The 22,729-nt window shown below is 51.6% G+C and overlaps 1 protein-coding gene across 3 annotated transcripts in view; it reads left to right on the top strand.

Annotated features, from left to right (window-relative positions):
• KIRREL3 (kirre like nephrin family adhesion molecule 3) overlaps nucleotides 1–22,418 on the top strand; it is a 727,360-nt gene extending 704,942 nt beyond the window's left edge. For 2 of the 3 annotated variants that reach the window (XM_073320928.1, XM_073320926.1), the window contains 2 exons: nucleotides 15,835–15,921; nucleotides 20,594–21,276. In XM_073320928.1, the coding sequence (XP_073177029.1) occupies nucleotides 15,835–15,921; nucleotides 20,594–21,037 (531 nt within the window). In that variant the 3' untranslated portion in view covers nucleotides 21,038–21,276. Of the gene's footprint in view, nucleotides 1–15,834; nucleotides 15,922–20,593; nucleotides 21,277–22,154 lie in introns of those variants that run through there. The other variant, XM_073320929.1, reaches the window with a different exon arrangement.
• The last annotated feature ends 311 nt before the right edge of the window (nucleotides 22,419–22,729 follow it).

The raw sequence follows: 22,729 nt of genomic DNA, 5'->3' as shown, positions 1-22,729 counted from the left end.
TCTGGCCCTTGGGGAGACTATTCCCCAGCCAACTGCCTCTTGCTGTTAGCAAATGTTTCCTTTAACTCTGCTGCAGTAGGAGGGGAGCGAGCAGAGCCCCTGGTTCACCCCCGCAGATTCCCCTGATGCCCTGTGCTTTCCGGCAACAGCTCCATGCTCAGGCTATTGCATGGCCAGTCTCCAGCTGCTAAAGAGGTTCCTAGCAAGAGACTCCAAGTTTGTCAGTGGAATGACAGATAAAATTCATCCTTGCTAAGGAGCAGCCATGACAGCCCGCTGGCAGAGATGCAAGTTGCAATGAGGTGGGAAATAAGAGGGAAACTAACCACGGTGCTCACACCTAGTGAGGTCATTGTGGATGGCAGAGGTGAGAAAGGGATGGTCATGAAAAAATAAAAAGTTGTGTGGATGTGCTATGGAGCCCTCTAGGGGAAACCTGGAGACAATGTAGGACAGGAGACACTTACTCTTATTTCTCACCCGGAATCTTCCCATAAGCCTCCATTCTATTTAGATCATGCTTAGACAAAGTTGCCGAGATCAGTTTTGGGAGGGAATCACTGGCTCAAAATCTAAGGGTAAAAGAACCTCCCAGATGTGGAAAAGGGCTCATGTGGGGTCTGATTTTTCAGGTGTTCGGCACCTGCAACTGGATGCCAATCTTCAGTAGAGCTTAGCTTCCATTAAGACACCGAAGTAAGGACCAGATTTTCAAAAGGGCTGAGTCAGCACCCACATACTGTGCTGAGCACCTTTGTAAAATCCGGCCCATAACGCTGTGAAGGGAAAAGAGAGACCGTGCCCCCATCCAAACCAGTAAGAGCAAGTCAAACAGGGCAAGGCATATTAGAGGAGGCTTTCTAAAACTGCTTTTACAAGTCTATCAAGGCAAAAGGCATATTAGAGGAGGCACATTGGTAAATGAGGCAAAGGATGAAATCAATTATGCCTCTAAAAATCAATGAGGTCCTGAACTCCAGACTTAAAAATAAATAAATCTGTCTTTGACAAGAGCAATGAAAGAGAGTAAGTGGGGTAATGGAGAAGTAATGCAGCCTCTTAGTGCAGGTGTGTGTCATAGGGATAGGAAAAGTGTGCGCACGTATTACACGTTGACGCAAATTGTACTGATCCTGCGTCTGTATCACTTGAATATGTGGAACGTTACTGATGCTAACAGTGTTTTTCTGGCTCAGATGTCCTCCTCCCCCACCCTTCATATGGTGCTTGTCTTCTTTAAGGGGGCTCTCTGACCCATCGTAGGTGATACTGGAAAATGGGTAACATAACAATGCAGGGGAGGCAGGGCTTAGACAAGATGCACGGATGCAACTCAGACGGCCAGACAGCATGATGTATAGCCTAAGATGGTAATGAACTTATAGACACATGAGTAATTGTTTGTGAAACACCAAGGGAGAGATGTGGAGGTCATAGACAGCTGGAGAATTACAAATGATACCAACTTTCAGGCAAAGGAAAAAGCATAATCCTGGCAATTGCTAGCCAGTCAGAGAATCCATAGCAAGAGAAAACTCAGAGAGGGCAAACTCCTTAGCCTGGTGCTATAAGGAGCAGCTCGTACCAGGCAAACATGCTTGCTTTGCGGACAGAATTACAACTGAGCAGAGAGAGGGGCTACGCTGGCTGGAATACATTGGATTTGAGGAGAGCATTTGACACAACATCTCATGAAGTTTCATAGAAGTAATTCAGACGGGTGTGGACATGCACCCTGGCTGGCATGTGGATTGAAGGCCAATGATAAACAGCACTATATCGAGTTTGGGTTGGAGGGGAGATGAGATGTGGGGCGCTCTGTTGTTGATGATGCAGTGAGAGCGGTTTTATTTAACATCTGCATTAATGAGCTCCATGTAGAGTACTCACCAGGTTTAAGAAATTCACAGCTGATATTAGCTTGTGAGGTGTGAACATCAGAGAGGGCAGAGCGATCATTCAAAGGGACACACAGAGGCTAGGCCTGTGGGTGGGAAATACCATAAGACTCAGCTGGGGGAGGTGGGGGAATAATTCGGGCTCTAGGGCCTCCATGGGAGGGTGAAATTTTGGAAGCAGGAAGAACAAGCCAGACCTTGGGGAAAGGAGTTTGCAGTGGGAGACGGTAGGAGAAAAGGTCAGTGCCATCCTGAGCATAATTCCAGAGGCTTTGGGCCATAAGTCAGGGAGATGATGGTCACCCCGTACACTGCTCTGGGGAGAGCTCATGGGGGATAGGATGTCCACGACCAGAGAGCATTGAGAATGCTCAGAGGGTGTTTAGAGAAGGGCCACTCAGCATGGCGGAGCACAGATTTAAGAGGAGAGAATAAAAGAGGCATCGTACATTGGGACATCACAGCAGGGAGGCTGGCAGGCCACCGAGACCAGAGGGATTCGTTAGTGAGGCTACAGGGGTAGAACCAGGGGCAAAGGGATGAAATCAGTGTCAATTTTCCCTTTCTGAAGTATCAGGAAACATTTCCAGATGGTGAACTGTATCAGGCTATGGAATTGTGTCCCAAGGGAAGAGGTGAAACCGCAGCATCAACATTTTAAATCCAGACTGGACAAGGCACTGCCGTCAGTCATCATGCACTGGGTTAGGGGCATAGACTGAATTACCTAGTAGATCTCTTCCAGCTCTAATACAGGGAGCAGCATAATCTAGTGGGTAGAGGCACGAGACCTTAGTTCTGTTCCCACCTCTGGCACTGAGGCGGTGTCCTCCCCGGGCCTCTGTGACTCCGCTTCACCAGCTTTGCTTTTCAGTGCAAGAGTCAGTCCTATTCACTTGATGCCTCAGTCTCGCAGGGGCCTCAATGTTTGGCACACTGAGGATACTGGCCATTCTGCCCTGTTAAAGATTGTCCCTTCTGTTACCAAGAAAGTGGCTGATGCTAATCGGATTTGCAGATGACACAAAGCTGGGGGGGGTTGCCAATACTTCAAAGGATAGAGCTAAAATTCAAAGAGAGAACGGGGCTAGAGATGACAAAATGAAATTCAGCAAAGACAAATGTAAGGTGCTACACTTAAGGAAGAAAAAACAAATGCAGAAATACAGCCTGGGGGATAACTGACTGAGAAGGATCTGGGAGTTGTGGTGGATCACAACCTCAACAGGAGTCAGCAATGCGATGCTGTTGCAAAAAATGCAAATCCAGTTTTAGGTTGCATTAACAGAGGCATAGCGTGCAAGTCACAGGAGGTGACAGTATCACTCTTTCAGCCATGGACTTTCTCCTGGGGTTACGGGCCTAAGCCACTTCTCCCAAAAAGTGAGGAGTTGGAAGCCCCCTATGGCCAAGTGATCAGAGCACTAACCTAAGCTGTAGGAGACCCAGGTTCACAGCCCCTCTCTGCCAGATTTAGAGGAGGAATCTGAACTCTCATTTATTGTCTCTAAAAAATGCATCCTAACCACAGGGCTTGGGAATTCTGAGATTAGCCTCCCTGTTGAAGAGATTCCACCTGGTATAAATTAAATAGAGGGAACTCACCTGGCATGTGGGTGGCCCAAGCTGAGTGTCCCATCCCCTGGGCTATAGTGCCATTCTGGCTCTCTCTCTGGCCAAAGGCACATTTAATTGTTTATAGAAAGAACTTTATTCCCTGGTTCCACAATGGAAGAAAAGTGCTCGCCTAAAAATAAATAAATAAATAAAATCAGCTTATTGCAGGACTTTTAATTTGTCACGTCTGGATGTTGCTCTGCTGTTCCTGCATTCAACATCAGAAATGCCGGGATCAGCCCCATGATCCATCTAGTAAAAAAATGTGGGATAACCCCCCAAGAGTTAGGGACTGGTTCAACGTGGAAGGAGGGTTTTTTATATCCCGTCTAAGGCTTGGTTTTACTGTTTACTACTCTAACTTTGCATAACCTTGTTAACCATCCAACTGTCCAGATAAAGCGCTAGCCGGCTTTGAAAATCTCCACTGGGGTTTTTGTTGGTTTGTTTTTACCGCAGCCAGTCCCAAAGTGAGCCCTCGTCAGGGAATCAGACAAAGCTGCAGCCTTTGGAATCTATTAACCGACATCCAGCCGCTCTGTTAGGTTTTGCCCTGCACAAGTTTAAAGCCACCAAGAAGTGTCATCCAATTATACTACAAGCAGGAAACATTATAATTAAATTCCAGGGGAAAAAAATACATATCAGGTCTCGGCAGGTGTGTAACTTTGAATGTGCCAATCTGGACAAATTCATCACTGCCTATCGGCTAGGGACCTGACATGGAAATCTGCAGGGAGAACTCTTTTAAAAACATATTGTCTTCAATAATGAAGCCAAAGAATTTAATATCCGGTCGGTTGAATTTAACACCCCAGATGAAAGCGGCTTCATTTTGCAGCATTAAATGAATGAATCCTTCAGCATGCACAGGATTAGACTGCACAAGTCAGGCAGGCTAGGAAAGAGGCAGGAAGGCCCAGTGGTTAAGGCACTACCATGGAAACCTGGGTTCAGCTTCCTGTTCCAGCCCATGCTGCATGCGTGACTTTGGGCAAGTCACACAGCATCACCTATGAAAGGGGGAATAACGCCACAGCCCTGCCGCACAGAGGTATTGCGAGGTGAGCTGATACAATAGTAATGATATGTCAGATTAATAGACAGGAAGCAGGGCTGTGGCTTTCAAGTCTCAGGGGCTGTGGCCCCTCGCGCTCTCCAGGACTTCAGGACTCAGCCCTCCAGGCAGGTCACTATATTGTTTTCCCCTTCCAGGGTATCAATATCTTGCCAGACCAACTGTCCAGCTGTCACCTTCAACAGTCCTGAGCCCCTTCCCAGCGGCTGCTAGGGGAACCCGGGCCCTGCACCCTCTCCGGGTTCCAGCCCAGGGACCCTATAATCAGTAGCCAAAGTCTACACTGTCTCAACCCTTGCTGATCTCTCCTGGGGATTCCTTCCCTGAAACTCCTCTGGATAAACCTTTTCCATCAAAAACAGGATCCCAGGGCTTTCGCTTCCCACTTCTCTGTGCCTAGTCTCTCCCTGCAGCCCCCTTCTGCTCTCATCTGCCTGGCTTCCTGCCCAGCTGGGCTTCATCATCAATTAACCTTCATCAGGCCCTGGCTCTCCCCCAGGTGCAGCCTGTAAAGTTAATTGGCCCCTTCTGAGCAACTTTAACCCCTTCAGGGCGGGTGTGCAGTGAACAGCCCCAGCACAAGTGCTTATTAAAGTTGCTGACACTTCCCATTATAAGATGCTATTTTCAGTGGCAAAAACTTTGCCAAACTTTACCATTTGGCCTGACGTTTCCCAAGCCATATGTTGTTTGGCCCATGTTAAAAAAATTCTGGCAATCTTTCCTTTGGGCAGTGCTATTGCCCTCATGCTTTGGAGCAGGGACTGGAAATTTGGCAGAAGGGGGTGGCTTTGGTGTCAGGGATGGGCCTTTTGCCATCACTGTGAAAATCCACCCAAATTATAAGCCTTTGAAATAGTGCAGTTCGCACATGCTCCATAGATACTTGCTCAAGCTTCAGAGTTAAAATTGCTGATGTTTCCCTTTGCACTGAGAATGCTCCATCCTGGTGCTAAGCAGGATGTTCCATACAATTGTAGCTATGGGGTGCTACAGGCTGGATCCAGACACCAGAACGGAGAGCGGGGAACCTGTGCACTCAGTGATCCCCCCAACTGAGCCAAGAAAGCTGCCGGATTTGAATGCAGAGAGACAAGAGCTGGACCGGGGGAGAATGGGAAGAATGGGACTGGAGGCAGAGCCAGAGAGTTCGGCTGGGGAGAGACTGAGACTGGAAGCAGGCGTGGGAAATGAGGGGGAGTGGAAGCCTGTGACTGAGAGTGGGAAGTGTGGGAAATAGTATGAGGCCGTGTCCTATCATGATGGTGTATAGGCGCAAGGGGGACAAATGAAAGTCACCCAGGCCACCTTAATTCTAGCATTTTCTAACTTCTGAGCGCTTGGCTTTGCAGCCTTAAAAATGTTCTTTTAACGTTGTTTGTGTACAATGTGTGTAAACGGTTAACAAATGGAAAACATGGAACCTGGTGTCTGGCTTTGGTAGGAGGAGCCTGTGAATGATGGTGCTCTGCAAATGGCTTCCGGCGTACAGCTCCTTAGGTGAATGCTCATCAGGTGCTAACTCAACCGGAGGGCGTCGCCACTCATACCCTGTCCCTCCCCACCTCTGGAACAGTGTCCGTGCTACCCACCTGGCATCAGCACAGGGACCCAATGGGAGGGGATGGCTCTTTGCCCCTTCTCCTCCTACTCCTGCCCAGGCTCCGTTTGGACCTACACTGGCTCCTCTCAGTGGTTGCCTTGGTGGCAATGACATGCCTGCCTCCCTCTCAGAGGAGCACCAGCCATTTCATGGGGTATTCTGCTTCCAGCAGCAGCCAGTCCAAAACCTCTCCCACAATGCACCTGGCTAAGTCCTCTCTCTCTGAGCTGACACCCTGAAGGACTAGGCTTGGTTCAGCCAAGAGCTGTAAATTTCTCTACCAAAACAGAGCCAACCAACAGCAGAGGCATCCAAGCTGGAAGGGGAAAATCAACAGCCGCCTCAAACTGCAACTGTTCCCTTGGCCGTGGGATGGGTCTCCGGATGGCTCCCTGTGCAGCCATAACTAGTCCCGAGAACGACAGACAATGGATGCTGGCAGACAGCGCTGCCAGGCAGAATTAGGGACTGTCTTAGTGTTCCCAAGATCCGGATATGTCCTTGAATTCAGCAGTCCAGGCAATAAGTTCATGGCAGCCACTCAGCTTTAACAGGTCTGTGGGTAGCTTTATCACCAGCCATCTGCGTGACAACAGCATGACCAAAGGACAAAAGCATATTGGTATCTTAGTCCATATGGTGGCCAGGAACCCAGGGCCAGACACTGGCAGAGAGCTGGAACACACAGAAAGTGTGTATTTAACTAACAGAGCAAAACTCCCCCTCGTCGGCTCGCAGAGAAAGCTCTTCTCCTGGTCCTGGGAGCAACAGAGGGCTGTGAGTCCAGCTAGGGCATTAGCGCCCCGTAGCGCTGCTCGTCAAAGCTTTCCCTCACTGCCACCCAGGAGAGCGCCAAGGATAAAATATTAGCTATTAAAAAGCACATCCTAGCTCCTTCTGTCCCGTGGACCTATCTCGGCTGGGCTGGGCTTGCTTAGATCATGAGCTCTCTCGGGTCCCAGCACATGGTCGGTGCAGGAGTGAGACAGCTACAGACAAAGGAGTCCGTCCTGAGTGTGATTTCCAGCCTGCCAGCCCTGCAAGCTGAAGCCCTGTTTTTACCCACCTCCCAGGGCTAACACTGCAGCCAGAGCTGTGCCCCCACCCTCGACTCACAGGGGTCATCATTAGGGTTTGGAAGGGGGCTCGATCTTCCCGGCCTACGCTGTCCTTGGTTGAGTCAGCCCATTGGAACAATGCATGCCTGGAAACACTGCAAATCCTGGCTTGCCCCAGTCTACGCTTGGGGGTGAGTATCATAGAAGTGTAGGACTGGAAGGGACCTCGAGAGGTCTTCTAGGCCAGTCTCCCACACTCAAGGCATGGCTAAGTATTATCTGCTTTATTCTGTATCTGCTTTCAACTAGCTGTGCATCACAAGAACTTCACAGCACTCAGCCCAGACACTCTGTCTGGGAGCTCAGCCCTTAAAGGCATAGGCCTCAATACCACAGCATGGACCCTGTGGACTCCCACTGGCTTGGCTAGTGTCTCCCAATGCAGAAAGAGAGGCATTGAGAGGCCATAATATTCTGGCCCAGATTCTGCCCTGCACTGAGATCCACTTGATGCAGGAGATCAGAGGCCTGTCAGAGAACCAGTTCTGGCTACCAATTCTGTGGCCTGATCTATACCATTCTCAACCCCAGTGTAAGCTAGAGCAGCCTTGGGGGTTCCTATAATTCCCAAGGAAACCACATGCCCACGACCTGTCCCCTACTACCCCAACATCCTGCACAATCCAGGGTGGTTGGTGCAGAACCTGGTACACTTGATTCCCATCTCTTCACAATGAAAAGGACTGTGGGATCTCTAAAAAAGCTGAGCAAATAATTAAAATCCACATTTGTCAAATAGGAAAGGAGGACTTGTGGCACCTTAGAGACTAACCAATTTATTTGAGCATGAGCTTTCGTGGGCTACAGCTCACTTCATCGGATGCATGAACACGGCTGTTACTCTGAAATTTGTCAAATAATTCCGTTCGGGGGGAGGGGGAGAGAACCCTACCAAATATGTCTCAGGGCTATCTCTGAGCATAAGCCAGGCCTGCATTCCACCCGCTCATGGATGCGGACGATGAACTACCTAGGTCACCTCTCCATTTGACGCACCTGGCGTTCAGCACAAAACCTCTCTGCCCAAGTGCCCCCAAGAGGTAACGCCACCAGACTCAGTGGAGTCATGCCAGGGATGAGGTTGGTGCCTTAATGTGCCAGTAGAAAGCCTCTGCCCATGGGCACTGCTCCAGCTTTATTCCTTTCTATGCTTTTCATGACATTTCTTCGATATAAATGGTAACATCAATGTTTTTGCCAGCACTTAATGCAGATATTTCTGTCCTTGGCCCCATGTCTCGTCTCTCCTTGACGACGCAGTAAGTCAAGTAAGCTAGCACTTTCCAGCCTCATAAGACTAACATACTGCTCAGATAGCTCCTTTCATTGAGGATCCCAGGGGCTTTCCAAATATCAGCCCATTAACCAACCCCCACCCCCACCCCTGGGATAGGAAATATTAGCCCCTCATTGACAGATGGGCAAACAGGGACACAGAGAGGACACGTGACTCACCGCCAGTCCTATGCTTTCACCACTACACCACACTCCTTCCATGTGCTTTACAAGCCTTAATGCTTCCAGCATCTTTGGGCCAAGTAGGTAGGTGAGCAGTGTGATCGCCATTTTACAGGTGGGGAAACCAAGGAAGAGACGGTAAATCCCAAATCTGAACAGCCAGTCCTCAGTGCCAAAGCTAAAACTGGAATTGAGGAGTTCCTGGCTCCCAAGCCTGTGCTCAGACCATCTCTCTCTCTCATTCCCCTTCACCACACCTCCATCCCTCACCCCACCCCCCATACGTGCATGAATAATTCCCATGAATCGTAGGAATGAAGTCAACGTCTAGCCCCACTCCATGTATTGATACATGTACCCACCTGTTTAAACTAAGTGCCTCCTCGTTAACATGCTATTTATACACCGTCGCTCTGGATGGTGTTTGATATGCATGCAGCAATCCGGGGGCTGTTCACACTGGCTCTGTCCTTCTCCAGTCTGTGCAGTAGCAGACGGAAAAGAAATCAGAACGGTTCAGTTAAAAGAGGGGGACGGGCGTCATTGATTCCTGCCATCAAAGCATAGCCTGGCAAGCTTCCTTCCTGCAGCCCCCAACAGCTGCCAGCCCTGCCCAGGGAGGGGATAGGAATCTAGGGGCCCGAGTTCTGTCTCCTTGGCCCATTCCATCCATGCATTCCCTGCCCACCCCAGGTTTGCTCTGTGGCTAAACGGAGGACTCCTTGCTCCAGGGCTGTCAATTCAGCACCTTACAACATTCATTTTCTCAGTTGGGAGCTAGCCCGGCTGTGCTTCTGGTCTGGGGCAGGGCATCGCTTTGCACCAGGGCCCAGGCAGGAATCACAGAACCACCTATTTGCCGTCGGATGAGAGAGAGAGAGAAAGGAAAGCAAATGAATTTCCCCCGCCTGCTAATGATGAAGTGAGATTATACCGAACTGAGCCACAGTGTAAACGTTAATAAAGGTCATGTTAATGACTGGCTTAATTCAGGACTTATAAATTAGCTGATGTGAATTTGCTTTATGAACTGCTCCTTTATGGTGCCAACCCTCATCTCGGTCATGGGGCTCTCACTCGGTCTCACACACACCCACCCCCAAGCGGCTCTCAGCTAATGGGGATGCACTGCCCCCTCGCAGCACTAGGAAGTCACAGCAGCTAACAGGTAATATTACCAGACTAGAGTGAAGAGCCACCTCTCTGTAATTAATGTGGACGACATGGCACAGAATCGGACTTTGAGCATTTTGTCAGCTGACTAAGCCTCACTGTTAGGACTCTGGCCCCAAGACCACATCAACCCCTGGAAGAAGAGTAAAGGGGACTGTTTCATAAGAAGGAAGTGAGGGGAACTGGACACTAGGATGCCTATGTGTACCCCCAGTCCTGTCATGAAATCACAGTGAACTTGGGAAGTCACTCAACTCGGTGCCTCAGTTTACCCCTCTGGTTGATAATATTCACCCACTCCCTCCCAGGGTGGTATGGCCTACCCAATCAGTAAAGCACGACTTCGGGGCAGGGCATGTCTTTTTGCTCCGTTTGTACAGCGCCTTGCCCAGTGGGGTCCTAGTCCGTGATGTGGGCTCCGAGATGCTACCTCAGTACAGGTAATAAATCTGTTTCTAAATCCTTCCCGTACGGTCAGACATCACTCAGCGTATGAACAAGACTTCACCCTCCCGGACAACTGTGCTCTTTGCCAGAATGGCTCCCTTGTTGTGTTTCAATAAAGGTCACGGTTTCACGAGGATAGGTAGTTGTTCTAGCTCTCAACCCCCACCCTGGAGGGCCAGTGGACGGTACTCCATCTGGCCCCTACCCTTTGGGCTGTCCAATGCAGGTAGCCCTACAAGGAGTTCGAGCTCCCCACAGCACAGCTCTGAGGGTCAATGGAACTCACACGCCCTCCCGCCACGGCACAGCGCAGCCCCCAGGGAAGAACAGGGAATCCAGGAGAAGAAGCAGGTCAGATGGAAAGCAGCAGAGAATGACAAAGCGTTATCATCATTTGGGCTAGGGTTGGAGATTTCACAGTCTGTTGCTTGGGGGAGGGATAGCTCAGTGGTTTGAGCATTGGCCTGCTAAACCCAGGATCGTGAGTTCAATCCTTGAGGGGGCCATTTAGGATCTGGGGCAAAAATTGGGGATTGGTCCTGCTTTGAGCAGGGGGTTGGACTAGATACCTCCTGAGGTCCCTTCCAACCCTGATATTCTAAGTCCTCTCTGAGGAGCCTGCAATGAATATTAGTTTGTCTCATCACTTTCCCTTCCCTGGTTAACCAGCTCAGCTACGATTCCCTCCACAGTGTGTCTGCAGGCGGCAGTAAGGGGGCAGACAAAACCCTGCCTCAACCTAAGCATTGGCGTAAGCAGGTTTCACACCAGTGAAGCCAAGAGTCTCCTAGAAGTTAAGGCCAGAAGGGACCATCATGATCATCTAGTCTAACTCCTGCACATTGCAGACTACAGTCTCCACCTGGGGCCGAGTCGGCTGTGCGTATGGATCTGCGGGAAATAATGCTGATTCCTGCCCCGGCATCACTCTTCAGCCAAGTGACTGTATTCTTTATATTCGCAACTCTGGGACACCCCCTGCCTGGCTCAGAACAGTGCTACAGCTCAGGAGAGCCATGTCCGATGGCTGCACTCCCTCTCCAATCGGCCTGCAGGAGGTACTCACATAGCAATGCAACACCCATCGCCTTCCTCCTTGCCCTGTGCGGATGCCCGTGCCGCCAAGCTCCTCCAGGCCAGGCTGAGCAGGGCAGCATGAATTCCTGCCCAGCACCATCCACAGCTGCCTCGAAGCCACTGGGCAAGATGCTGCAGTCCACATTCCACATGGCACCTTAACACCATCACGTGCAAGCAAACGCCAATGCAAGCTGGAAATTAGACAATCACTAACCATCAGAGGACTTTGGTTCTAGAACAGCCTCCCAATGGGGGCAGTGAGGGTCAAACACCCTACTAGTTTTAAGATGGCACTTGATGAGTATCTGAACGGGATCCCATGATCGGGCTGCCTGTGATAGCAGGGGATGGGACTCATTGACCTAGAGGTCCCACCCAGTCCTCTGTTCAAGGTAGCTCTTCTATATCAGGAGGTCTCCAGCCTGTTCAGTTTGCCAGCCACTTCACAGGGGAGAGATCATCAGACAACACCCCTGTTCCTCTCGCAGCCACTGAGTCTCAGAATGAAAGGGCTCCATGGAGGGTGAAGAGTCAATACACTGCAGGCATGCAGGCAGCGCCGTTATTACATTACTTACACACGCATAAGAGCAGCTCGCTAGTCCTTCTGTTCCCCTACCACATGAGCTGAAGAAACGCTCCCATAACTGGTAGCACTAGAAGGTCCCTTACCCTCTCTTTGAGCAGCCACTACAGGGTAAAATCATACACAAAGTGCATTGCAACAGTCCAGAAACCAGTTTGAGAACTACTGCCATTTATTTAAAAGAACCCCCAAACGTGTGTTACGAATGGTGCCTCTGCTTCTTAATATGGAAAAGTTTCTTGTTGTTTTCAGTCTGGTTTGCAATTCACCACCTATGCGGTTTGTTTGCAGGTGGGCCAGTGTAGCTTGACTAGGAAGTTTCATCGTATCATCCGTTGCATTTGCATGTCTCTCCTACACTAGCAGTCTTTGGTTACAGACACTGCAGGAGAATGGCTAAGCCTCACAAATAAAAGAAAACTAAACCCTGCACTTTCTGAAATGGCAGAAAAACATGAAACATTTCGAGGAGGTTTATAAAGCTGTACTCACAAACAGGCTCTGAATGTGGAGTCTAACAGTCCTAACAGCATCCCTTCAATTTAACGTAAGAATTTAAGATGGCACTAAAACCGCCATGCAGCCCATAGAGCGAGCATTCCTCCTTTTGGTATTTTATCTGCCCTGAATTTAATCCTTTGTGACACATGTATTTACCCTGGTAAATCAATGGAGGTTACAGGCTTTTTTCCAGCAAAACTCAAGTACCTTAATTTATTGCATTAAATGGCCATATCAAAGGCTTTTCAGAGATCAGCAGAAAGTGCTGCAGGGTAAATTTCCACTACCACTTACCAGCAAAAGAAGCAGAAGAAGTCAGGTAATAATCAGCACTTTAATGTAGATTTCCAATTGTGATTAGATTAGGCACTGAGTGGCAGTAAGTCCAACAGAAGGTCTGGACTACAGCCGCAAAGAGAAAATGTGAAGACTGTAGAGACTAAATCAATTTCTCTGAAGATAAAAGGCAGCCGGGAAAGTGGTGGATAATTATTCAGACCCACCTTTCTGAGGGAAGGGTAATTAGAGCCATATTCTAATTAATGCGTACCTTGCCCCAGCCAGTCTTCAAAGAAAACCAAGTGAGGCTGGGAAAAGAGACTCAGATTCCTCATGTCTCTCTCTGACAGGGGTGCCTGTCTTGGGACGGGGTGGAGAGGGTCAGGAAATCTTGGAGCAAGCAAGGGGGATGTTTTTTTTAAAAAAAAAATCTGTCCCATCGACCTTCCCCCCATGGTACTTTGGAAAGTCAGCCGTAAGCTGTCAAAGACGGGCTCAGTAAAGCCTCTGGGATTCCAACCTTCGAGAGGAGCCGGAGTCAGAAAAATCACAGGCTTTGGAGTTAATTACAGCACTAAGAAAAGACCAAAACCAACCTGGGATTTTGAAACGCTGTTGGCAGCCAAATTCAGATTAGCGAGGAGGTACGCTGCCTTCCAATCTTTGCAAAAGCAAAGCCAGCCACAGGCCACTGTCATTAATTTAACCGTTAGCCCCTGGGTGGGAAAAGAGTGGGAAGCAAAGAGCCATTTCCCTGTCACTCAGGGGAAGCAGCATGGTCTGCTTGCAGGGGCGCTGACTTACGCCCAGAGGAGCTGGGTTTGAGTCCCCAGCTCAGCCACTGACCTGCTGGGTGACCTTGGGGACATCAATTCCCCTCTCTGGGCCTTCGTCAGGGCTACACACAGCGGTTTGTTTTTGTAGGGTCTGTTTTGACTTCCAGGTTGTATGTGCTGCTTTGTTAGCACCGGGGCACCCAGAGTTTTCTCTCCTTTTAAAAGACTTGTGTTGAAGCCTATGTTTTGAAGTTAGATCTTGAGCTGAGTGATGGGGTCGACAGGAGCAGATCAAATTCCAGGCCCATCAGTCTGGGCAGGGTCCCCTTAGCTACTCAACCAAAGACCACCCAGTCTTGGGGCTGCATTGCTGGGTCAGATTGGGACAGTGCTGCCAGCCATCTGCAGTCCCTGACCATCATTGTTTTGGACTAAGCCATGCAAGGAGCCATGTCCGGCCATTAGAAATCTCCTGCCCTGCCTGTGCCATTTAGAGGCCTCCTCCATGGCCTTTCTCAAGAGCACAGAAACAACGGGGGGGGGTGGGGGGGGAATTATCAGCTGTCTGATAACTTGGTGCTTTCAGATAAATCAGCCTCTCTCTCTTCCTAAGCTCAGCCCTACTGGGCTCTATGCCAAAGGCATTTGCTGCTTACCCCACTATCTGTTATTAATGAGGTTCAAAGTCAGGAGAATTCCTCACTCCTCTGTGCCTGGAGCAATGCATAGACTGAGTCATGAAGACTCATGAGTAAGGTTAAGATTTTTGTCACTGGCATTTTTAGTAAAAGTCAGAGACAGGTCGTGGGCAATAAACAAAAATCCACGGAAGCCCATGACCTGTCCTTGACTTTTACTAAAAATACCCTGGGGATGGGGCTAACAGTTGGAGCCCTGACAGGGGCTGACTGCTGGCCACTGCTCCAGCTCCACCACGGCTCCTGCAGCGGGGGCTGGCCGCCAGCCCCCATGGCCATTGCTCCGGCGGCCCCGGGGGCTGACCCGACCCCAGGAGCTGCTCCTGAGCAGGGGCTGACTGCTGCTCCAGCCCTGCCGCTGCCTCAGGCTGAAGCCAAAGAAGTCACGGAGGCCCATTAAAGTCACAGAATCCATGACCGAATCGGATCCTTACTCATGAGTCATTCAAGATGGATAATGAACCACAGTTATGGTACTGGGAACGACGCTCTTGCTGGTGTCAGTAGGAATCAGCACACACCTGCCCCTCTGGCTGGAATTATACCTGCTCCTGGGTTTGAGATGGTCTTGCTAGAGACCTGAACAGGGTATAAGCGTCCACCCGCTCACTCAGCAACTGGAACTGCTCTCCCGGCTCAGCTACCAGATCCCGCTGCATTTGGCACTGCAAGGTGGACACGCTCAGCCACTGCCCAGCTGCCTGCCTGTGTCGCTGCAGCCCAGAGCGGGTAGCAGGGGGTGCACGAGTGGCGAGAGGTTGGATTGGCTCAAGCCACCTCGAGTCAGTTCCTGGTTCAGACACTGTGTGGCGCTGTACAAGTCCTGTCATCTAGCCTGTGCCTCGGCTCCCGGCTTGCAAACTGGGGGTGACACCTCCCTCCCTCCCTCGCACACACGTGCGGAAGCCAGTGGGGCCTGCTGGCTGGAGCACTGCACTGGAACTGTGAGGCTCTGGGTCCTAGTCCTGGTTCTGCCCAGCAGCCTGCTTGGAGACCTGGTAGGGTGACCAGACAGCAAATGCAAAAAATCAGGACGGGGGTGGGGGATAATAGGAGCCTATGTGAGAAAAAGACCCAAAAATGGGGACTGTCCCTATAAAATTGGGACATCTGGTCACTCTAAGACCTTGCCCAAAGAGCGGGAGGAAAGGCTGGGTGGAGGCACAGCAGATACTTGCGCCCTTCCCCCGAGGGGAGCAGACCCTGGATGGGATGAGCAGCAAAACCTCCCCTGCTGGTAGCACAGAAGGGAGTGTCACGCGGGTGAGTATGCTCTGATCTCTTGCAGCCAGTGCTGCCTCCTCTAGGAGGTTGGGGGACATTTGGGGAAGCTCCCTACCTGGGGGGTGAGAGAGGGAACAGCCCAGGGTGCAGGTGATATTGCTCCACGTGCAGGTGAGGGAGCATGTGCCCAGAGCTGGGAAGGTTTGTGGTGTAACTCAGCCCTCTGGGCACTGCACTGAGGGCTAGATCCACTGAGGCCCCACCCTCAAACTCACGGGGACTTGGTCTCGTTTTGCAGATGGACAGAGGTGAGTTCCAGCAGGATTCTGTCCTCAAGCAGCTGGAGGTGCTCAAGGAGGAGGAGAAGGAGTTCCAGAACCTGAAGGTGAGCAGCGGCCTGGCTCCAGCCTCAGGCACCTGAACCCCTTAGTATCATGCGTGACTTGCAGTAGCCCCTAGACATGCCAACTGATATCAGGTGCCACACAAACACCTAGGCGGAGGCAGTCTCTGACCCGAAGAGCTTACAGTGTGAACAGACAAGACAGAAGGGAAACAAGGACAGGCAGACACTTCTCCAAGCTCCCAGGCACAGCCAGAAATAGAACGGATGTTTGCTGACGGCCAACCCAGTACCCTGCCCACTAGGCCCTACTGCTTCAGGCAGCAGCCACGAGAAGCGACATTTCAGAGCCCAGCTCCCAGGGAGCAGCTGCAATACGAGACGCAATAGGCAGGTTGATAGCATCCGCTCGTTCCTCTGGACTCACCCACACGTCGCACAAGCCTCTCAGCACTCACCGCATGCACAGAGGGTTGTGCGCTGCACACCTCCCAGGCACGCACCGCCAGCTTATCCAAAGAGCTTGGCACACTGGGAGGAGCGCTCCTTTGGAAGTCGGGCCCCAGCTGGGAGTGCCGAACACTTGCGAACCTGGCCCCATCGGCTGGAAGCAGCCACCTCCACCAGACGCGCCACGGGGCTAGGCTACACGAGAAGCGACCCTGCTGTAGCACGGCTGGTGAAGACGCTCTGTACCGACGGCGGGAGAGCGTTCTCCCATCGGCACAATGAGACCGCCTCCACCCAGGGCAGTAGCTACCGTGGCAGAAGCAGCTCTCCTGCTGACACAGTGCTGTCCACACCGGCGCTTAGGGAGGCGGCTTACCCACACCCCGGGGTGACATCAGTCATGTGTACTGCCACCTTCCCGTCCACATGCAGCCACGCCAGGCTGCAGCAGATCGGGCTGCTGCCCGTCAGCGTGGACAAACCCCAGCCTCCCAGCGGGTGTTCTGCGGGAGGTGCCCCAGCCGTTCTCTTTGCAAGGCCGGCTGTGGAAGAGCTTTCGCCTTCGCACACCTGCCCGCTGACTCGGCCTTCCAAAGCAGAGGCCATGACTCTCTTCTGCAGCAGCGTCAGGCTGCAGCCAACCCCCTCCCTGCCCCCCCCCCACACACACACACTCCCCCCGGGCTGGGAAGATGGGTTAGTCCCGTTCCCCTCCTTGATTCACACCTGCTCGTGGCATGGCCTCCAAGAAACTTCTCCCTCCTCTTGTCCCCCAGGTCTTCAGTGCAGGGGGTGTAAATACAGTCAGAGACCCAAGCCAGGAGGCATGGGAGTTGAGGCTGGAGAATTAGGGCCTGAGTCTCATTTATACTAAGATCCCTTTGCTCCGCTCTGGCAGCACGAAGCGGACTTAAAGTAGGTGTTCAGGCCCCTCTGGCAGAACAGTCTAATGCAGCCTCAGGGCAAAGGAGAGAGAGGCCCAGTGGGAGGGGAGCAACCAGAGGCAGTTTAGTTAGAAACACTATTTGCAGTGACTTTTGGAGGTGCGGGGATGAGGGGGAGGGAAGGGGTATTCCAATGTCCCCAAAACTCATTGTAACCCAGGAACAGGCCTGGGGTCTGCAAAGTGGGTGAGAAGCTCTCCCACATGCTGGTCCCACTGTTTATTTGAGGGCGAGAATGGGTAATGTGTCCCCTGGTCGCCCCTTCCCCAGCCTCCCTGTCCCATGCTGGTCACAATGCACTGGTCTCTCCGAGACACGAAGAGGCTCCCACAGCCTGGTGCCGCACGTGAGAGCCACAGGGGCGCGGCACCTCTGAAAACCAGCTTGGGCCTTTCAACTCCCAGGCCCTTGGCCTGATACCCTCTTGGCGTGACAGCACCCCCCAGGGAAGGGGCTCATTGCCCTTGTCTTCTGGGAGTGGGGAAATAACTAAGTAAGGTATCATATTTAGCCGAGCTGTTTCCATAGCAACAGAGAAGTAGTCTTCATCTCTCCAGCACGCAGCTGTCTCAGCCCTTGTTGGTTCCCTGAGCCCTCTCTATCTGGCTGCTGAAGGGGAACATAGCTCCATAAGGACAGAGGCAGCAGCAAAAGCCAGTGGGGACTTTCGGCAGAGACCCTTGCATCACAAGGCAGCGGGAGCAGAACCTGCACCTGCATGAGCTTGGGGCCAGGCCAGCTGCAGCTTCTTGCAGGGAAGTCATCTGAAGGATACGAGCAGCAAAGCTACCAAACACTCCCTCCCACCCCATCCTCACAAGCACTGGATTCCTTTGGGACTTCTGGATGGCTCAGGGAACAGGGAATGGGACGTGGAACCCCATTGCCTCCAGTTCCCCAGCTACAGCTGATCCAGGTCAGCAGTGTCTGCCAGCTGTTCCCTGGCTGGTGTGCCGTGAGTTTGGCAGGTCTCAGTGGAATGGTGGCACCGTCAAAACAGACTACAGGTCCTAGAGCAGCAGGATGAGCCTGCCAAGGGCCCACAAGTCAGAACCTGCCTGGGGGCCCAGGTACAGAACAGTTGTCCCTGACCTGGGGCCATGGTGTAGTGCACACAGGACCTTTGCCATGTTCCCCCAAAGCACCAAGAGCAGTGACTGGTCACAAGATTCCAGCTCACAGCCCGTGTCCTCTGTGATTGGTCTTTCCATAAATCTATCAGACGCAGCCCTAGAAACGCTTCATTTTGAAACAGTATAAATCAAGTAAGGTAGGGCCAGATCCTCAAAGGTATTTAGGTGCCTCACTCCCTTTGGTTTCAATAGGAGTTAGGTACTGAAATACGCAGGGGAGGAAATGGAGCGGATACTCGATTCCAGAGGAAATCTCAAGCCAAAAGGTCATTGGATGGAAGGGGCCCAGGACAGCGGGGGTCAGTGATCATGAGGTTCCCCAGTGCTCCGTGTCCCAGTTATACATTGGGAACTAGTCAGCCGAGACCAGTAAGGGATTGTGTCACGCCTGCCCTACAATTCTGGGTGCCGTCAATGTTATGCACAGCGCTGACATCAACAGCCAGCCCACAAGCATGGAGGTCACACCCTGGCTTCCACCAGCCAGTTACTTTTTGCAGCCTAACACCCACTTGCTCCCAAATTTCCCCCAAACCATCTGCCCTGCAGCGTCCAGGCCACCTGACTATAGCACTCACAGAACCTTATTAAGTTCTTTGCTCCTGTAAAGAGACTACATGACAGCTCATTAAGTTCCCAGGGGGTTGACAGACACTCTTATTTCAATCACAGCCCTGAATTGCTATATAGTAAAAGTAAAATGAACAAGAAGCCATCAGCGTAAGTGCTATCAAATAGAAAGAGTAAAGATAGAAAGGCTTACACACAAACAAAAGTAAAAATACACTTCTAAAACTTCACTTTAGCAAGTGACAATCTGTGCTTGAGCAGCCTCTCACCTATATTCATTTCCCAGAGATATCAACCTTCCTGGCTGAAGGACTCAACATTCTGTGATTTCAAGAGCTCCAGTCCCTTTAATCCCCCATGTGATGGACAGCTATGGGGTTCGCTCCCCTTTCTCTTTATAGTCCAGTAACCTTTGAAAAATAAACCCAGATCAAGCATCTCTCCTGCAGGGCTATAGACACCAGGCTGTCTTCCCAAAGTTCATTGACTCGGCTGTTCTTCCCTTCCTGTTGACTTCCCATCCCCCCGTTGATTCCTATGTAAATGGGGCTTCCATTGTTTTGATTCCACACTGCTTAATTTCATTGCAGACAGGTAGATAGCTGCCTTCCCTCCTGCCTGGAGAAAACCTGCTTCTCCTTGTGTTTGGTCACAGACTTTAAAGAATAGCAGTGATCATCCATAATTCCTCACACTGTGTTAATATGGACAATTCACAATGATCTAAAGCAGTGGGTCTCAACCAGGGTTATGTAGTGGTCTTCCAGGGGGTACAACAACTCATCTAGATATTTGCCTAGTTTTACAACAGGCTACATGAAAAGCACTAGCAAAATTAGTACAAACTAGAATGTCATACAATGATGTGTTTATACTGCTCTATATACTATACATTGAAATGTCAGTACAATATTTATATTCCAACTGAATTATATGGTAAAAATGAGAAAGTCAGCAATTTTTCAGTAGTGTGCTGTGACAAGTTTGTATTTTTATGTCTGAGTTTTAAGCAAGTAATTTTTAAGTGAGGTGAAACTTGGGGTACACAAGACAAATCAGACTCCTGAAAGGGGTACAGAAGTCTGGAAAGGTTGAGAGCCACTGATCTGAATCACTATTGCATTACAGGTTTTCATAAAAGACCTTACTCGATACACTTGTATGGCACAGTAATATTGCATTCAATCAGCTGCGTCAGTTGCTTATCACTTGAGGCGCAGACCCCCTGTCTTTATAGGTAAGAGGGTATCTGCCCCACTCACTGGGTTGGTGGCTTTGTTTACCTTTTATGTAAATGTACCTTCGTTGTCCCTGCCCAACAACCAACCTGGTCAAAGAAGCAAATATCCACTCCTTTGTCTAGGGCAGACTGGGCTTATGCCTTGTTTGCCAAACACATTTTAAGGACATAATTCTAGCACATATCCATACCTCTCTACACACAGCACACAAGAATACTAATGAGCAGTGAGTTATTAGTTTCCCAGGGCTACACTGAATGCCACCTTCTGGGTTTATATTTCAGTGTTAGGTGTAGCGAGCATGTCAGGCCTGACACACGTTGCTGACAGACCCCCAAAGGGCTGCTGTGTCACGGTAACTTGTCTCTCCCTTAAGGACCCCACCAATGGCTACTACAGCGTGAACACCTTCAAGGACCACCACTCCACCCCCACCATCTCTCTCTCGGGCTGCCAGCCCGACCTGAGGCCTGCCAACAAGCAGCGGGTGCCCACGGGCATGTCCTTCACCAACATCTACACCACCCTGAGCGGGCAGAACCGGCTCTACGACTACAGCCAGCGCTTCGTGCTGGGCATGGGCAGCAGCTCCATCGAGCTGTGCGAGCGGGAGTTCCAGCGGGGCTCCATGAGCGACAGCAGCTCCTTCCTCGACACGCAGTGCGACAGCAGCGTCAGCAGCAGTGGCAAGCAGGACGGCTACGTCCAGTTCGACAAGGCCAGCAAGGCCTCGGCCTCCTCCTCCCACCACTCACAGTCCTCGTCCCAGAACTCAGACCCCAGCCGGCCCCTGCAGAGGAGAATGCAGACGCACGTGTGAGCGGCTGGGACGTGGCCGACAGTGGGGGCTGGGCGGGGGCGGATGGCCAGGAGCCGAGGCATTGGATGCTGGGGAGCCCCCAGCAGCTGGGAGCTGCAGAAATGATCTTGGCCCAGGCTTTATTCTGGTTCTAGTGAGTTTATTTTCCAAAGCACTTTTGTCCACAGTAAAATGACACCCCATGGCTCCTGTGGGGTGCCTGGGGGAGGGAGGGGTGTCTTGGGCAGCTCTGTTCTCCCCCCCCCGGAAGACTTGCAGTCTCCTTCCTAGCCCCGTGGGGCAATGTCAAACGCGGGACCATTGCGGGGTGGGAGACTACGGCAGCCGAGACCAAACCGATTCAAGCACAAACCACAAGGAAGGTTGGACCTGGAGGCTGGGGCTGTGGGGAGGGGAAGGGGCGCGCCTTGCCACCCAGCGTCCCCACCCCCTGGGACCGGAAGCCTCTTCCGGGGCATTTTTCTCGGTGCCCCCTTTGGGGACAGAGACGCCTGCCACACGTGCCCCGAAGAGTGCCGGGAGCCCTGTGGCACTCAGTGCGCCCCTCTCGAGTTTTTCGTTTGGGCCGAGAACCACCCTGTGCCCATGGCCCCTCCTCACGTGAGCCTTCCGGCCTTTCAGCACTTACTTCACTTAACAAGAACTCTCCTCACCTGTCAGGCCACAGGGGAAGCTCCCCACCGGCCCAGGGGCTAGCAGCACGGTGGCCTCCCCACACTCGATGACAGGGCCACACCTGCTACACCCCATTGGTTTCCCCTCCCCAACACCGCGCCTTTCCTCTCCTCTGCAAGCCCTCCCACGGGGGCTGCTTTCCCTCGGGAAGCCGATGAGGGAGTCGGCTCAGAGGCCTTCTCCCAGCGCCCTTCCTCCGACTTCCGCTGTTTTGCAGCAGTGGGACGCTCCAGGGAGCTTGCATCTCAGACCCACCGACACGCCCGTCCCGCCACTCGCGATCCCATGACTCGGAGCCGTGTTTTCTGACCACGAGAGGGTGTGGCTTCATTTAAGACAGCGCATCAGAAGCGTAACGGGCGGTGGTGTAACATAGGCGCACCGACGCTGTTAAATCGGGTTTTCTTATTTCGTTCGGTGTTCAGTGTCCATCATATTACAGGGTGTCTTGGGACTGACCCAGTGCGCGGGGGCCCGCCCCGCTGCTCCACAGCGGATCTCATGCACCAGGGGACTCTGCCACGAGCCAGGAACTGTTGTTGGACACAGCACAACGGAGGACTGTCTGTATCTGAGTTAAGTATGACAGTCACAGAGCAGACCCTCCCAAAGCAGGGGGGCATGCCAGCAGAGAGCAATCTCTTACTGTCGCTTGTGTGTTACCCCAGTAGCACAACTGGAAGATTAATACAAGAGATGTAACAAGCTCCTCTGCTTCTGGTCCTTTCAGGTTATTTGGAAGCCTTGAAATAAACATGTCCATTCCGGGAGGGCACGTACCCCCATTTCACTCTGCTTCTGTGCTTTCAAAATGGAGGCTCCTTAGGGCAGGCCTTGCTGATCCCGGCTGGGTCAGATTTGATACAGTCATTCCCTTGGCAAAGATGGGAATCAGTTTGACAATCTCATGCCAATAGGCCAGAGTGTGAGGTTGATTTAGCTGTGGGGATCTGGCCTGGCCCATTGTTCTCATTTAACTTTCATATTACAGGGCTTTGGCCCCATTGTGCTAGGCAC

Source organism: Lepidochelys kempii, chromosome 22, assembly GCF_965140265.1.
Source record: "Lepidochelys kempii isolate rLepKem1 chromosome 22, rLepKem1.hap2, whole genome shotgun sequence".
Lineage (NCBI taxonomy): Eukaryota > Metazoa > Chordata > Testudines > Cheloniidae > Lepidochelys > Lepidochelys kempii.
Note: the sequence above shows the minus strand (reverse complement) of the source record. Positions and strands in the feature narration are given on the sequence as shown.